This window comes from Condylura cristata, unplaced genomic scaffold (genome assembly GCF_000260355.1).
Source record: "Condylura cristata isolate star-nosed mole 26May11 unplaced genomic scaffold, ConCri1.0 scaffold00024, whole genome shotgun sequence".
Lineage (NCBI taxonomy): Eukaryota > Metazoa > Chordata > Mammalia > Eulipotyphla > Talpidae > Condylura > Condylura cristata.
Genome location: NW_004567125.1, coordinates 22,232,654 through 22,251,578, shown reverse-complemented (window position 1 = coordinate 22,251,578; position 18,925 = coordinate 22,232,654). Strand labels below are relative to the sequence as shown.

The 18,925-nt window shown below is 35.6% G+C and overlaps 1 protein-coding gene across 5 annotated transcripts in view; it reads right to left on the bottom strand.

Annotated features, from left to right (window-relative positions):
• Window positions 1-3,277: 3,277 nt before the first annotated feature.
• RALGPS2 (Ral GEF with PH domain and SH3 binding motif 2) overlaps window positions 3,278-18,925 on the bottom strand; it is a 128,785-nt gene continuing 113,137 nt past the window's right edge. For 4 of the 5 annotated variants that reach the window (XM_012729104.1, XM_012729106.1, XM_012729107.1 and 1 more), the window contains 4 exons: window positions 18,282-18,374; window positions 13,230-13,335; window positions 11,510-11,601; window positions 3,278-8,700 (listed from right to left, as the gene is read on the bottom strand). In XM_012729104.1, the coding sequence (XP_012584558.1) occupies window positions 8,671-8,700; window positions 11,510-11,601; window positions 13,230-13,335; window positions 18,282-18,374 (321 nt within the window). In that variant the 3' untranslated portion in view covers window positions 3,278-8,670. The remainder of the gene's footprint in view (window positions 8,701-11,509; window positions 11,602-13,229; window positions 13,336-18,281; window positions 18,375-18,925) is intronic. The other variant, XM_004688515.2, reaches the window with a different exon arrangement.

Genomic DNA, 18,925 nt, shown 5'->3' with positions numbered 1-18,925 from the left:
TCTGACTAAAGGTCTACTTTATTTTCTCAATGCCCCAACTACCAACTCTTAGTTCAAGAAAGGTAGCTTAGGCCCTACCCCAGACCTGCTGAATCAGAACCTCTGGGGGTGGAATACAGTAATCATTTAACATGCCATTCAGAGGAAGTGGCTGCCATTCTGTAGTCGAAGCCTCTATCCTAAACTTAAGTCTGTGTAATTGTTGATTTAGAGACCAACAATCTAAACATTGGTTTTCAACCTTAGGCACACATTTATGTCACCTGAGGAGCTTAAAACAAAAACAAAACAAACAAAAAACAATGCCTGATACCCCTCTACCTCCTTATATTGTTGTTCTTGTGTGCAGCTTGGGTGTTTGGATTTTTCAAAGTTCCCTGGATTATTCTCAGTTGTAACCAAGGTTGAGAACCACTGATTTAAATAAATATGGAGACAATTATATTGTAAATGAAGGATTGAGAAAAAAACCAAAAATTAGAGACACACTGACCTCAAAAAAGGATAATGTCAGCGATCAAACTATAAAAATAGAAGGGAAGAGATGATTTGGGTTGACACTATTCAAGACATCCCACTCTCATAATTTATATTAAACTGGAAAGTACATTATCACCTTTGGGAACAAACATATTGATGGTTTCTAAATTGCTGTTAGTATTCTTTGAAAAAGTATTGCTTAAAAACACAGTTCACTAACTTACAAGACACCTGTAATTTGATGTACACTTAACTATCCTTTTCTGTGATTCAGGTAAGAGGGAATAAAATAAGCCTGAGTCGTAAGAGACAGCTCGAAGGGACACATAAAGTGGTTATCCAAGTGCAGTAAGTTATCTTGATTTGGACTGAACCATAAAACCATGTTAGGCAGGAACCAAAGTTCTCTATTCAAATTGCCTTAGGCCATTCTCTGGACTTTTTAAAAGGTAGACTCCTCCAAAGATTCAGGGAAATATAATCACACTCAGAAGTGCATTTATCTTTCAAAGGAGAATTTCTAACCCAGTATAGGTGTGGCTACTGAAGTATGATTGAGGTGATGAAGTCCTGTCACTGCTTGTACCTACCTATTGTGACTTGCTCAGATGTAAGTATTCATGGGCTTTCTTCTACACCTAACAGAATGGGGTCCTGTTTTTACTATGAAACTTCAGAATAGCTTTTGGTAAGAAAACAGCTTAATTGAGATGCTAACAGTTGTGGAACTGAACTGTATGGATATAGTAAAGCAAATTCAGCAACTCTTACTTTTAACTGAGCTCGGGCTATGGATAAATCAGCTCAAATTAAATTCAAATTTTATTGGGCACCAGACTCTGATATGGCCAATCAGGGGGTAGTGTTCAAAAGTCACAGATTTAAACAAGCACCCCAAGAGACTCTGACCCAGGTGGATAATGGTTTCAACAATAAATGGGTTTCTTTTACAGGTGTTTTTCCTTCATGTTTTCCTCTACTTGCATTTGTCTATTATTTTACCAGGCTTATTTCTTTATTTGGCTTATAGGAAAATGTTTCAGTTCACTATGACTTAATAGCTAACTACAAAGACCCTTTTCTTATTCTCTTTAAAATTTCCCTTTAATTTCTCATTCCCTTCCCTTCCCTAACTCCAAATGTAGAAATGGTAGGCTACAAAGTGTCAATAATGACTCTTAACTCCCCAGTACTGATGGCACGGATCTACGTGCTAGTTCTGCTCTAGGATCTACGTGCTAGTTCTGCTCTAGAGGTGTGAGATACGGGAGCGAAGTTTAGTTTTACATCTCTGCAGCTTGGGTTCTGTGCACATTTTATACATGGAAATAGAGAAACAAGGTTAAGTCACTTGCTCAAGGTCATGTAATTGGTATATAACAGGGTTGGATCTGAATCCAATTTCTATAAATAGTCTTATGTCTTTAAGCACGTTTTTCTATTGAATATATTTTCCTAGTTATTTTAACAATTCTGGTATATTCTTAACACTAGTATGTTCATAAATTCCAAATACGTTCTATCAGTTTACCTACCTTAGTTGCAGCTAAACATCTCCTAATAAAATCACACTGGACAAATCACTAGAACTGATGAGGGAGCAGAAAGTTACTGGATGTAAGGGTCAACAATACCCAATAGCATCCTACACACAAGTAGTAACCAAGGAGGAAACACAACAGAAAAAAAGGTCACACTCTAGTAGAAATGAAAACTAGTTAACCCAAGAATAAATAGATGTCTGAGACCAGCAGAAAGAGAAACATTGTAAAACATTATCAGACCATATGATAAGCCCTAACTAAATGGAGACACATTTCATAGGTAAGAGAACTAAACTTTCAAAATATGATAATTCTTAATCTATGAACCCAAGCCATTCTGATGTAAGTAGTAACAGTACTTTCATGGAACTGACACACTGACCCTAGAATTCAGAGGAAAGAAAAAGTATCAAGAATAGCTAAGGCAAATCTGAAGAACAATGCAATTACCTCAACAGAGATCAAGATTAGACAGCTATGTAGTAATGAAGACCACATGGTACTGGCTCTGGGACAAATAGCTGAGACAGAAAAGAATCCCAGACACTTATCATGCACACATGGAAAACTGATGTAAGACAGAGGTGTCACTGTGTGCGGTGAAGACAGGTTGACTCCACCAGAGAAGTCTTTTTTTTCCTTCAATGCAAGGACACTGAAGATGTGACAAAATTGTTAAAAAATAAATTAGTGTGCCAAAACACTGGGTGTTCAGTCCTGTAGGGGGTGCCAAGGAGCCTCACAGGCAGCAAACTCATTTGGAATTCTTAGGGCATAAACCACACCTCACTAGACTTGTAGGACCACCAACACAGCTCCTTCTGTATTTCTTCCAATTTAGGGCTCCACAGGCCCGCAGGTGAGTTCTGTTTTCAGAAATGTAAGCAGTGAAAAATGCCATGTCTTAGTATCTACGAAATGCATGACTAGCAAAAGCAGCCTCTTTGGGGACTGCGTATATGAGGTCACATACTTGGAGTTGGAGATGGAATTGGAAATATACCCTTGTCTGTCCTTTCCCCAAGATCCCATCATCTGTCCACATGCCAGGGCACAGCCTTCCTGGATGTGGGATAGAGAGGAGCAGCTGAGAAGCCTCCCGGAGCCAAGAAATAACTGTGTCAACTATTTTGGAAAGAGGAAAAAATGAAGTTAAGAGAGTTTACTTAAAAGTTAACGAGAAAGTACATATTAAAAGTTAACAATAAAAACATAAATAAGCTAACAAATTATCCTCACACAACCTATATTTTTAAGTAATTTATTTCCATAGAAATATTTCAGAAAACTTAAATTCATTTTAAGTTAGCTTATGCAAACACACTGAAGATCTCACACTCACATTTGTATATTAAACAGAAATAAAAGGTGAGAGGGGGACCAAGCTGCACATCACTCCAGGAGGTCATAGTGCAACCGAGTGTTCACTACCAGAGTATCTCAAGTTAACTGGGATAAAGCAGAATAAAAATGGCTTGTGTTTTCAGTTTTATTTTCATCATTGTGATGTTTACCCCCCTGCCCACCCAGATGCTTCTCTCTTTTAGACTACATTATGAACCAGTTTGCCACTCCTAAGCCCCACCCCTACCACTTTGGTCGGCTATAAAATAATGATTTTTATCAATAGTCAAGGTTTACAGACTCTCGAGCCTGGTGACTCATTTACTCTGTCATGCCCAGTCAGTCAGTGACTACTAGATTGCATTTGTGAGGGATTCTGACAGATGTTATCTTTGGGGGAACTTAGTATGTGTTGCCTGGTATCTGAAGCAAAGCTAATATTCATTAAATTTTCTGCATATGGGTCAAAACAAAAAAGCTCACTCTCAAAGTACTTTAACTAGGTATTCCTTTAATCCCATTATCACTTTGCAGACCAAATAACTAGATCCAAAATTTGAGTTCAGGTAATAACCTCAAGGACCAGTTAACCCTTCATTTGGATTTAAAGAATTGCCTACTATGGAAATATTAGCCCTTAAAAAAATGGGATATATCATCTTCACTCCGTAAATAAAGCAGCTCCAGAGGCAGAATATTTCAGGCTTGCTTTTGCTGAGAAAGCTAGTTTAGGCTTTTCTTTTTAATTTATATATTGGTGTTTTGACTTTTCTGCCATAATATTTCCAAGGAAACAATAACTGGTATGTTAAGTGACTGCTTGTTTACCCTGAGTCTTATTTAAATCAGTAAACTGAACTAATCTCATTTCTGGCCAAAGGGACTGTCTTTCCAAGATTCCAGTAGCTTAAATAAAACCCAAACAAAACTTTCTCACTGCATCAAACTCTTTTAGGGGTTTTTCTATCAGGCTTTATAATTAAATCCTGTGCTTAAAACAAAATAAAAATGACTCATTGAGCTCTTGAAGGTTGTTCCTGAGAGTGTTCATCTAAAGGTTGATTTGGGTGGGTTTATTTTTAATCTCCAACCCTGGAAGGGGTGGTACAGGAGGGAGCTTGTCTAAAAACACTCAAAACCAGTGAGGACTGCAACCACTGTCTGCAGGTTTAACTTAAGACTTCCTGTGAGAAAGAGTGAGGTGGTGGAGAGACATAGCACACACTCCTGAAATATAAGGAGTAAGAGGGCAAATGATTATTGTCCTACTTGAGTCCCTAAAATTGGTCTTCAAATTGATAAGGCACTGACCAAATTTTCCCCACACTACAACTTGAAATCCTGGTATAATGACTTTGCTTTCAATAAATTTAAAGTTTGTGTGCATACATCTCTTTCACTAGAATCCTCCAAGCAGTAGAAAAAGTCACTTTATATTTCTACTAGTCACTTTCTAGTAGAAATAGACACAAGCCATTTTTAGGGGTGCAAAACCAAAAACTACTTAAATCATCCTGAAAAAGCTAACTTTACATAGAAAAGAATTATTAATGTAATTAAATAACAATATATCTCAAAGTTTAGAAAAAACAGAATACCACTGTGGCTGTAAAATCATAAATTTACTGTGTTTGAAAGAACACAAATGAACAGAGAAAATAGAAGCGAAACCTAAAAGACCACTGAAGTCAGATAATCCCCATCACTTGCATTACATTATATCATCTACTCACACAACAGCAGTTCTACTGTTCCACTGGGACAAGTCAAATTCATCTTCATTTTCAAAAAGGGATCTAATTATTACAAAAGCCTTTGAAGCAGAGGATTTCTAAGATTATCTTCTGTAAAGCCTTACTGGAACTCCCCTCCCACCCCCCCCCAGGAGAAAGTATTACTATGGTTTAAAAACTAGTTATAAAGGAATGTACCTCATAAAAGAAAAGAAAAAACAAAAAACAAAAAACCAGGAAACTGAACAGTGGATATATACTATTAAAAAGTTTAAAGATTAAATCTATTCAGTTAATATGCTGCCCTTTGTTTGGTTTTCAGTAGTAATGGCCTATGGTTTCAGATTTAACCTAAATAAAAAAGAAGTCTTCCACTCACATCATTTGGTCAGGCAAATTCTAGCTCCCAGAGACCGACAGGTTATTCTCAGAGGGCCCAGTTTCAAAGAAACTGTAAACATCTTTTCATTCTATACCAATAGTTTTGGGGCTCCTTTATATAGCTTTTGGAAAAGGAATTAATGCATTATAAAAACCCTGCAGCTCTGAACTTACAGAAAAACCCAATACCAAGACAGCTGGCACAGAAAGTGGTGGAACAGCCATTATGGCATTTTCCACGCAGAAAAAAATGGCCACTGAAGCAAATGCCTAGGGAGAAAATAACCTCTCAAACTCAAATTGTTTGGGTTCCTTTTTGTAATGTTTACACGAATAATATCTCCATAGTAAAGAAAATGAATAGTAAGATGTGTCTGATTAGTTCTCTTTCCATTCTGATTATTTTGTATTTTTACAATAAAAATGATATCTCTGAAAAAGTAAGTAAAGCTGAAACAGAGGGGGCATGAAACCAAAGATCACTATATATGGTCATTTTGCAATGATGTGTAAAAAATGGGGGGGGGGGGAAAGCCTCCACATTCGAATAATAACTGAGGTGTGCCTTGAGTTGTATTTTGGCCAGTAGTGTATACTGCTAAGCTGAGCCTATAACAAGCCAATCATTATGCTTATCATGAAAGAGTTTAAATTTAAATAATGGGGTTCTTGGTTAGGAGAGAAACAAATGACCTTAATATTGATGGAAACTTCATACTTCTGAATTTATAAGGGCAGGTCTAATAAGAGGGAAACACCTTTGATTAAAAAAAAAATCTCTGAATATTTGTTTTGGTGACATATATTCTTTGCCTGAATTATTAGATATCATTTGATCCATGACTGACAAAAAATTCACCTAGTGGTATTATAAGTAACTTCTCTCACTAGTTTCCATTTGCTGCAAGTGCTAAAATAACTTTAACACAATGACTAATCTTTTGAATGAAGAAATCTGAAGACAGAAAACAGTGGTGACTTCTGCTCAACTATGTTTAGTAGCATTTCAGTCAGTCAGAGGTCACAAATCTGTATAGACACTAGTTTCCAGACCTGAACACTATTCTTAATCTGTGCAAGTGCCCATTATTATTTAGACCTGAAAATGTAAAATGCATCTTCCGACTTAGCTCTCTCTTTGGCAAAACTGTGTGACATCAGGCTCTGACTTCCAGTTGCATATCCCACAGAAATGGTTAACCTATAACACAGCTTATTCATGACAAACAAAATAATAACAAAAATCCACAGTTTTCTCATCCACAATATATTTTTTAAAAACCACACTGTTAAAAATGCTTATTTCTGAAAAGAAATGAAGAAATTAAAAAAAAATGTAAAACAAAAGTAAGATGTGCAAGGTCTACATAGTAATACTGCTGGTTATGCAGATAGGATTGTACCCAACATGGGTTAAATTTGGGAGATTATTAATTGAAAGATCATTCAGCATAGGCAACATTTTGCCCTTACTTGCTTTTGTCACTTTCCACAAAACCAGAAATAATATTTCTGACTGTGCCATCTGAGAAAGGTATGTGAATTCTCAATGTCCTTTCCAAATAGAAAACTATAAAACTTAACACTCAGGAGAAGCTTTTCTACTTTTCTTTGGATAGATCTTTAGCTAATTATTGCATGGGCAATATTTTCTATTTAAGGGTAAAATACTTACAAGGAGAAATATAAATTTATAAAAGAATACAAATGTCAGACATTTTGTGTGAGGTCCAAAGTAACAGAAGTCTGTTAGAAGATGTTAAGTTTTCTTACCAGGCCACCGTTAAAGTTCTAACATCCAACACAGTCTTTGTTCAAGTGCCATTTTTTGACAAAATTTTATGGCAACTGATCTTCAGACTTTTTCTTCCTGTAACTGAATAATTATTTTGGAAATTAAATGCACCATGGCATAGGAGGGCTCTCAAATAACTGACAAAACAGGCTTTCATGGTAGAGTATTAAGTTGATGGGAAAATGTTAAAACAGGAATGCTGTATAAGTGAAGTTTTGATACTTAAAAACTTTCAGAATCTCAAGCTTTCACCTTATCTCCCTTTAAAAGTTATTTTTTATGCTTTATATATGCACACATACATACATATGTGGAATCTCAAAATAAATGTTTGTGAATCTTATATTGAACAAAAATAACGAAAATGAAGAATTAATAAAATGGCATTGTGCACATTTAAACACTGTAAAAGAAAAATATCCTCATAAAATGTTAATATTATCACCCTGATGATAAAAATCACCTGTGACCAGTAGAGGGCTAATCCAAGTAACTTGGGAAAAAATGTAATTATTCTGTAAGTTTTTGCAGAAAAGTTCAGGTGGGGATAGCTTTCTACTAAGCAGATGGGTGGCCCAACAATGAGTTCATATGGAAGGCTAACTTTAAACTTAGTTAAAAACAGCCATGTTTTCTGGAGCCCATTTGAAAAAACTGTATCTGGCATATGACTGCTCAATCTTAAAACCTTTTGCAGGAAATAGTTCCCCATACAGTATTGAATTTCAGAATTTTAGTGTTTCAAAAAATTCCCCCTCATTCAAAACAAAACACTCCCACCCCCATCTAAACAAACCTCAACAATCCACATTTTATTAACTTTCCTATTTCCTACATTCTCATTAGAATCGGGTGAGGCTGCAGACTGATGGAGGCAACACACTTCTTTCAGGTTAACTGCAGGGAAAACCTTACTAAGTGTCTGTAGACCTCAGTTCAAAAGGAGTTCCCAATGTAACCCAAAAGAAGTAAGTTTTTCTTTTTCAAAGTGTATCTAAAAAAAGGCGATTCCCCCTCCAAAATTAGTACAAAGTTAAAAGAAACGCAAATGAGCTATGAGCTATTCCAAGCACAGCACCGCCAGAAGATTCACACACACTATTTGGTGTTTCATGTTGGTTTTCCTTTCATTCTTTTAAGGCAGTGGTTTCCACAGGTCAGTTCAGAGATAAGAAGCATGGTCCATGGCAGTTTGTTTTGCAACTCCAATTGGTTCTCTGGGAATATCTTACTTCATTCCCTGAAATTAGTGCTTTTTGGTTCAGAACTCCAGAGGCTAAGTCAGAACTTCGGGGCTCTCCCTGGCACAGGACTGTTTATAGCTGGCGCTCTTTTGTCAGGTCCTTGCTCTCACTTAGGTGAAATAGTTCATCCTTCTTCATTCCTAGATTTTTTACTCAAAAGTCATCAAGTTTGTAGGTACCTAAAAATATATAAGCATTACAAATTGATAGTGTATAGAAGTTGTTTCTCAAAGTAGTATTTATTTATTTATTTTTTATTAGGTTTTTGTACATTTTCTTTTTTTTTTTTTTTTTAAGATTTATTTGTGCATACAGAACTGGGGCACAGGCCAGAGGCTCAGGAGCGGTGAGAGGCTTCACCAGAGACAGAGTGGGGAACAGAACAGGCAGATCTACGAAGTACACTGCTGAGGGGAGCAGCGGGCGGGTCAGGAGAGGTCTGCCTCACCATGTGGTCACCTCCGGGGCAGGCGGGAATCGAACTCATGCGGAAGTGGCTTTAGATTCTCAGTGCTGTGCTTTAACCCGCTGCGCCACCAGGGAGGGCCAGTAGTATTTATTTTGAGGTAACACTGATTACACTATGTGATTCAGAGATTCAGGATCACCCCCCCCTTCAGAAGTATGTCACTACACCCCACCAAGGGACCATAGCCCTTGCCCGCAGTCCACCAGGACCCCCCTATACTCTCCACCTCTGGGAGCAGGGATGCTAAAGATGGACTTCGAAGTTCAGTCAGAATTGTTGTTTTGTCTATGTTCTCTAAAAGCCATCCAGTGTTTGTCTCTTAGAGCTACCCTATCTAGTTCCATCTACCCTGAGTAGTATTTCACTATGTGTATGCGCCACACCATCCATCTTAAGCCGCTCATCTGTACTGAGGCACTTAGGTTGTTTCTAAAACTTGCCGATTGCAAAAATGCTACAATGGACATAGGAGTGCATATATTCCTCTGAATTAGTGTTTTTGCATTGTGTAGATACCTAGGAATGGAATCGCTGGATTGTGATAGATCTATTTTTAATATTTTGATACAACTCCATACTATTTTTCAAAGTAGTATTTCTTAACTTTCCTAATTATATTAAGTTCAAATAGTAAAGTCTTTCTCATGTAAATAACTTTTAAAAGAAATTTGATAGAAGGCACTGTAATCATTTATGAATAATGAGCATATTATACTGGAACTTTGAGAGGAACATCACTAAGATGAATTAATGTCCTCCAGTAAATTGAAGCTGAGGTAGGAGGAGGAGTAGGGGCAGTACCTCGCTTGTCTGAAACAGGGGGGCAGGGCCCTCCCTCGTGGCACAAGAGGTTAAAGCACAGCACTATGAAGCTATTTGCAGTCACTGAAGCTCAAGTTTGGTTCCCAGCCAGGGAGGTGACCCACATGGTGCAACAGACCTCTCCTGACCCGCCCGCTGCTCCCCTCAGCAGTGTACTTCATCATTCGGCCTGTTCTGCTCCCCACTCTGTCTCTGGTGAAGCCTCTCACCCCCTGCATCTCTGGTCTGTAACCCAGCTCCCATAAGCATAAATAGATCTTTAAAAAGAATAGGAGGGCAAAAGATGTTCACTGAGGGAACAAATGATGAGGAAAGAATTAAGTATGGTTTTAACATAGTGAGATTTTGGACAAAAATGCTTGTCATTGTTATTTCCCCACTCTATGCATTATAATAAATTCCTGCATGCAAATTTAAAAATCTGGCACAGATGATTTTATGATAACCACTACTAAGAATTTCTTTGAGAAATGATCATGAAAATAAATATGAAAGGATAAAATTACTAAATTCTTATTGATACACTGTGACTGAAAAATCCATAAGTCATAATAGCTTGCCATTTACAAATTGAATCAAATTCAAATTGGTTTTGTATAAGTTTTTGAAATATGATTTTTTAAAATCAGTTGAGTCCTCTAGTCAAGGACTAAAAAGGGTTTCATCATGCTGAAAGAACGCACTCAGCTTTTATAACCAGTCTTCCAAATTTGTGCTCCTAGAGATACCATATGTAGTTATCTTTCCCTATTCTTTAAAACAGTTTCTATACTTAAACAGTTTTTTAAAAAAACTTGGGATAATGGGAAAGAAAAAAGGAAGAACGAATCTTTTACATATATTAACTTCTGAATGAAAAATTACTTGACAATGTAATCATAATAACTAAATTATAAATCAAGTATGGCAAATGCTCAGATGCTTAAATTATGAATTCTTAGGGCTGGCTATAAAAACCATAATTTAGTAAAGTAAAAGTTATAGACCCTTCTAGTTGTCTCAATGTGGTTTAAGGTATAATATATGAGTCAATTAGAGTCTTCTAAAAACTTCCAAGTTTCAGTTTCTTTTTATAAATCTGTCACTACTCTGACTCTTGCAGGTATAAGGAAAAAAAAAAAACAAACAAACCAAAAATCCATTTATATATATCTTGTGGACTTGGTGTACAGGAAAGTCAACTCTAATACAATAAAAGCAACAGAACTTATATGCTAAAAATACATTCATTGTCTAAATTAGTCTTGAAATCTGAATTTAAGAAAAAAAGTGACACTTTGGCTGCATTTAAAGAAAATGTATAGGATATTGTTGAGTCCTAAAAGGTTTAGTCTTGGCAAGGAGTTCTGTTTCTTTCATTCTGTACCAGGCACTAATTTGACAAGGGCAAGAAAATAATTTTTTGCTCTATGGCATTATGTTCTTTATGATGGTCGCTAAAGATGGAATCAAAAGATAGCTATTAATCTTTTATACATATTTGAAATAAAGTATGAGAAAAAAAAGCCCACCCTAACAAAGATGGACTTAAAAGGATGAAAATAGTTTGTGTCTCCCCCAGTTTTTACTTTTTGACTTTTAGATCATTTAACATTTCCCAGTTAATTCAGAAAGTCAGTTCACTTAATACTCTTTAGAATTCTTTAAAATATACACAAAAGTGAAGGATTATTCTGAGGATTCAGAGAAATGCTCACCTGTTGCTTGTTACTTTGGCAGGCTGCACTCAAATGCTTAAACCACAGCATTGCATTCATCCTATTGCCAGCTTGAAACTTATATGAATTTCCTATATTTTTAAAAAATAAAGGTAAAAGAAACAAAACCTTAAAGACTAAGACATACAGTAATTCTGTCAGATATTAAAGAGCAAAATAAAACATACTAGATTTCTTAGTTTCAGAAATATATTCCTACAGGAAGAATTCTCTATGCTACATTCATATATATTTATTCAGAAAGCTACTGTTTTGCTGTTTATGGATTAATTTCATAAATGATTTTGTTTCCTTAACTGTACTTTAAAGTATATAAAATAATTGTCCAATGTTTTCAGATTTCTTTATGTGGATGAGAGTGCTAAATATTGGTTCTTAATACTACTCAGATGATCTTAGTATTAGATGTCAACATTAAGTTTTTAAATGATAAAATGCTCTAACATTTTTCATCTTAAACATTAACTATTTATTATAATTAAAGATTAATCAGATACTCTCAATATCTACTATGCTTTTAGTCTTTAGTTATATTTGTAAAATTATTATAGATTTCCAGTTCTCCTAAAGAATTTCTCAGAAAATCTAAGGAGGTACCTTTACTCTTTCAGAAAACTAGAAATTCATTTCTGACATTATTTAGTAGACCTGTGCCTGTTCGGAGAGCCTACATGGGGCCTTTGTTGCTGTCAGTGGGGTGTCTACTGGGTGTCGTTTAAAGTGTAATTTTTCAGAATGTTGAGTAAGGAGTACCTATGCTGTAAGTCAGCTTAATCTCAAAATAAGACACCTGGCTATTATTTTTTTCTATGTCCAACATATTTGCTTATTTAAATTTTTACTTAAAATACCATAATATGCTAAAAGCAGAGCATCAGTTGATACAAAACATATCTGAATAAGCCAAGAGAAAATACAATGAAAATCAATAAAATGTAATGTATCATTTTAGTTGTGAGTTGTTAGATCAGGAGGAGTCTGGGCAGATATGGAAGTTTCCTTTCTGGGTGCCCTAGAGTTGTTACCAACAGCTGGCAGTTGTTTGAAGGGAGAGCAGCAATAACACAGGACTGTTCTGAAGGACTGCCTGAGGTGTCCACTACTGGACAAGCAGGGCTAGAAGGTATGACCTGTGTCTACACAGCCTACCCTTCCACTTCTCTCATGTACTTTATAGCTCCTATGGTCAACAGTCAATACTATTGTTCTTAAATGTCTCTATATGCTATAAGTAAGGTATTAAAATGAAAATGATACTTATTTTGAAAGTGATAAGACAACCAAATAATCTACTAAAAGTAATGAAGTAAAAGCACTTTAAAAGAAAACCTCTGATATGTTCAGAAATTAAGAATAGCTATTTTAAGGTATAAATGGAGGGTATTGCAGTTATGGAAAATTTCTGTGATTTTAAATAACAGTGGCCTACAGATTCTCAAATTCCTTTCTTCCTTCCCTTCCTGTTTAGCTCTCTTGGGATTAGCAGGTTTTTAATTTCAAGTTTATGTCCACCTAGCAAGGAAATAAGTTCTAAAACTACTGATATCATTACATTATTATGAAGCAGAAGTATTTCTACATATGAATGTAGAAGTATGTCTACATTCCCTCTGTGAAGAATTCCTGTTAAACTAGGTTTGGGCTTACTGAACATTATGCATACAAAGTACTCCGAACCCTCGTAACTACAGTGTTTTACCTTTTTCAGAGTCAGTCAGCAAGAAGAGATCTGGGTGCTCTGGGTCATCAGCCATCATCACCATCCACCCAACCACAGACACGTTCTTATTAGATGTTGATTTGAACTGAGAAAGACAAGACAGTTAATGAAAATACAGAACTCACAGAGTACAAATTCTTTGACCAGCATGTGAATCTTTTCTTACTATCCAGAATTCATAATTGTTGGGGTGTAGGACTCTGGAACTTTCTCTATATATTTATTTGAGAAGCTTCTTTCACTGTTACTTTTTAAATACTAATAGGAATATATTAATACTCTAATTTGTTGTTTTTTACCTTAAGTATTTCCTTAATAAATATTTTGGGTGTTTATAATTAGGGGAAGGAAAAAGACATAAAAGGAACCCAAACCAAAAGAGAAGCAAAAGTATCAGTATTCACAGATGACATGTCGATAAACAGAGAGGACCCCAAAGGGACTCTACCAAAAACTGCTAGAAATAATCAGTACATACGGTGAAGTGGCAGGATACAAAATCAGTTGTATTTTTATATATGAACAATGAATAAGAAGGCAGTTCCAGTTCTTTCATACCCAAAAGAATGAAGTATCAGGCAGTAAATTTTGTGAAGGAGTGAAGGACTATACACTGAAAACTTTAAAACTTTGATACAGGAAAAGAAGAAGACATGAACTGGAAAGCCACCCCAACATCATTAAATGGCCATATCATCAAAAGCAATTAATAAATTCAATACAACACCTATCAAAATTCCAATGACTTTTTCAAGGAAATACAGTTATAAAATATGTATCTAACTACAAAGCAGCCCAGCAATCCTGAGAAAAGTGGAGATACCCCATTCTCTGACTTCAAACTGTACCACATAGCAGTAATCAGTGTGAAATTGGAACAAAAACAAAAACACAGACCAATGAAATAGGACATATGTCCAGAAATAAAACTACACAAATATGGAGTCAAAGAACAAAGAAGTCATGACCATACAAGGGAAAAAGAAAGCCTCTTTAACTAATAGTGCTGGGAAACATGGATAGTCACATTAAAAAAAATGAAATGATGCATATTTAAGCACATGCACAAAAATTAATCCATATTTAAGCACATACACAAAAATGGATTTGAGATCTGGATATAAAAAAACGAAACCATAAAATCCTTAAAATACAGGGCGTACACAACAGGACACTACTAAAAAGACATTTGAGGAGGTAACTCCAATGGCAGGAAACTAAAGGCAAAAATAAACAAGTGGGATTACCTTAAACTAAAAGGATTTTCTACTTAAAACAAAAAAATCATAAAAACAAAAGGCAATCTAAGAGACTGGGAGAAGATATTTACATACCACATTATCTGATAAGGGGCTAATTGCCAAAATATACAAAGTACTTACACAACCAAACCAAAAAAGACAACCCAATCAAAAAATTGGTGAAAGACCTAAAGATATTCTTCTAAAGATGACATTCAGACGGCATACAAGCACATGAAAAATTGTTCAACATCACTAATTTCAAAGGCAAATACAACCCAAACCATTAGCTAGCACTGTACTCTTGTAAAAATAGCCTACATCAAACTGGATGGAAACCACAAATGTTGGTACAGATGTGGAGAAAAAGGAACTCTTCATTCACTGTTGGAGGAAATGCTATCTGGCTTAACCTCTATGGAAAATGGTATGGAGATTTCCTAGAAAGATAAAAATGCAAACTTCATACAATCCAGCAATACCTCTGCTAGGTATTTACACAAAGAGTATGAAAGAACTAACACACACAGCAGCACTGTCCACAATTGCCTTGTCATGAACCTAAACTAAACACCCAACGACAAATGACTGGATAAAGAAATCATGGAGTGGAGCACTACTCAACTTATTAAAAAATACAAAAAAGTGCCTTCTGGGACATCATGGATGGAAGTGAAATAAGTTAGAAATGAAAAGATAGAAGATGGTTTCATTTCTATGAGATACAAATAATCAAAAAACATTCTAGCAAAGCACAGCAAAAACAATTCCTAATTTAGTGAAAAATATACTAGTTACCAGAGGGAACAGGGGAGAGGGAGAAAAGAGGAGCAGAAAGGAATAGGGGGATAGCATGGGAGGTTTGGGAGAGGGTAGGTTAAGTTTTGCACACTAAGTAATAGAGTGTAAAGACTGAAAAAAAAATTCTGCTAATGTGGATGATGTTATTTTTGTGATTTTGTATTCCAGGAGTTTTTTTGTTGTTAATGATAAATAGTTTATTTTTACATCATTTTGTGCCTTTTTCCATCTCAGTTGTAATCCTCTTGGGCCTCCCACTGACTTTATTTTTTAACACCAAGGTCAATGTTATATTATCATCTTTGATGTCCCCATTCTGCATTTATGTACATATACGAACAGGTATGAGACAATTTCTCCTCTTGCCTTTAATTTGGAAAAAGTCAAACTAAAGATAAGTTTAAAGAACAGTAACCTGACTGTCACTATATCCTTGATCTACCCTGTATTATTTGACCACTTGAACATTTAAACCTAAGTTTGGGCCCTCCCTGGTGGCACAACAGGTTGAAGCACAACACTGTGAAGCTGGTTGCAGTCACTGCAGCATGAGTTCAACCCCCATCTAGGGAGGTGGCCCACATGGTGGGGCAGACCTTTCCTTTCTCGCCTGCTGCACCCTTCGGCAGTGTATTTCAGTTGATCCATCTGTTCTGTTCTTTACTCTGTCTCTGGTGAATTCTCTCACCTGCTCCACACCTCTAACTGTACCCCAGTTCTTGTAAGCATAAATAGATCTTAAAAAAAAAAACAAACAAACCTAAATTGCAGAGTATAACACAGAATATTAAGTATTTCATATACATATATAACTACAATGTCAATCTTAGAAATTTAATAGCTATAGTCATAAAAAAAAGTCCATGTTAAAAATCTCTTCAGGATCATGCTTAGTGAAATAAGCCAGAAAGAAAAAGAAAAATACTGGATGTTTTTCACTCATAGCTGGAACATAAAGGGCTGGTGGGGGGTGGGGAGTGGTGAGAGGGGATCAGGAGGCGGGGAGAGGAATGAACAACTATATACCAGAGACATTTTATGGGGTGGAGTGGGGAATGGGATCAAAAACAGTGGGGGGAGGGAAATACACTGGACTATGGTGATGGCACATGGGTGATTTGGTGATGGGAAGCCCATGGAGATTACAACTGAGATGGGAAAAGGCACAAAATGATGTAAAAATAAACTATTATAATAAAAAAAATCTCTTCAGTTTTCCTAATTATGATACTATAGCTGTTTAAAAAAAAAATAACTTCCAGGATTCAACCAACGTACACGTATTCATTAAGTTGTCATGGTTCCTTAATCTTTTAATCTAAAACACTTTTTCTGCCCCCCTTTCCCATTCCAGCTGCCAAACTTTAGTCTTAATAATATAAGCCAGTTGTCTTGTAGAATTCCTACAATCTGGATTCCATTGTTTCCTCATGATTAGATTCAAATTAAGCTTTAGGTAAGCTCACATAGGTGATGCTATGTTTATATAATAGATTTAAACATTTATTTGCTGTTTACACACAGTATTTTCATTAATTTTACCTGTATTTTTAACTTTCTCTGAAAATTATTTTTTCTCTATTATTTTTACTTCTATGCCTTATCTCTTCTATCCTAAAAGTGATAATAAACAAAATCATGACTAGTCCCTGTATTCTTGTTCTTACAATTCTTTCTTTAATAGTAAGTTTTACCTAGAAAAGATGTTCCTTAGAACTCAATTTTGATTTCCTCACAACCCACTATGCTCTAACTTTTAAACATTTCATAACTGTTATCTGTCAGAAAAAAATTATTTAATTAAAACTCCACATTATCACAATGCATTTGTATTTGGCACAACGCAACAATGCCAAATACAGAGATTTATGCATCAACTAGATGACAAATTCAGGTATCCCATCAATTTTATCTAATTTGTCTATTTAGGGGAAAAATTTTTAGTTTGAATAGCTACTTCTTTGTAATAGCCTACTGGATAGAATCCAGAGTGGCTATGTGAGAACTTCTCTGAATTATACAAAATTATTTGGCTAATTTATTAAGTAGAAAAAGAACTTTTTTTTACTGGCTCAATCTTTGTTAGTTCGGTAAACCACTTAATTTCCCCCAAAGTAGATGGTTTAGAAATTCCATTGAGAGAAATTTCATTAATGCAACATGGAAAATTATTCTTTTAAAAGACTGTGTCACTGGCATATAAAAATGAAGCAGCATGCACAAAAGAAAAGAAAAAAGTTCAAAACTTTACAGGAAGGTTCCACAAAAACACCGAGTGAAAAAGATACCTGCACCCCCATGTTTATTGCTGCTTTATTTACAATTGGAAAAACATGGAAGCAGCCCAAATGCCAAAAGTAGATGACTGGATTAAAAAGATGTGGTACATATATACAATGGGATATTACTCAGCAACCAAAAAAGAGAAACACATGTCTTTTGCAGCAACTTGGATGGAGCTGGAAAAGATCATGCTTAGTGAGATAAGCCAGAAAGAGAAAGAAAATACCGGATGGTTTCACTCATAGCAGGAGTATAATGGACCAGGCGAGAAAATAACAAAATAATGAACAACCATATGCCAGAGACATTTTGCGGGGTTGGAGTGGGGAATGGGATCAAAAATGGGGGTGTGGGGGTGGGGAGGGAAGTGCACAGGATTATGGTGATGGCACACGGGTGACTTGGTGATGGGAAACCCGCGGGGATTACAATTGAGATGGGAAAAAAAAATGTACAAAATGATGTAAAAATAAACTGTTATAAAAAAAAAAAGATACTTCAACATAGTTACTCTAAGGCCTTTCTTGGAACGAATGGTCTTACTAGTTAAGTCAATCCATTACCATACTCATACACAAATAGGTGTAGAAATTCTGGATTCGACTATGGAAAAAAAAAAATCAAACAGTTCCATTAGGACTACTACTCTCTTTAAAACCATAAAGAGGATGTGAAACTGTTAACAATTCAGAGGAAGAATACTTACATGTTTTCTTTCTGTAGCTTTTAGAGATTTGGCAGCATAATAAAAAAGTTGTGACCCACATAAAGCTGCCCAATATTTCGTCCAAGATGCTACCTGGAGAGAACACACACACAAATATACTAGTGAAATGCTCTGGCTTCTCAGTTTACCGTTCTTAGTGTTAATGATCTTTAGTTTTACTCCATGCCAGTCATTCCAGCCCAATCCTAAGAGTATTATAGCTTCTGAAATCTTTACCTCAAATATTCCTACCATTTCCATTTAATACAATACAGTACTTTTAAAAAGATAATTCATGATCTCATCCTACCACTTTTTAATATTATCTAGTAGTGCGACTCCCTCCCACTTCTGCATCCTCTCTCCTCCTGCTTCATATTTAGCCGACACTACATTGTCTAGTAAATGTGTACTCCTTTTCAAATACAAAACACCTCACTGTTTCCTGTCTCCTAGTAAAGTCCTAACCCTAATTAAATCTAACCTTCTGATTACTTGGCACCACATCTAGATGCTGAATGTTGCTGGAGAATCACATAATCAGATCAACTGATAAAGATTATGACTACTAGTGTCAAGTGGAAATTATTTATTTATATTCGATGAAGTCTTTTTACTCTAGTTCACATTTTCTTTTTAAAATT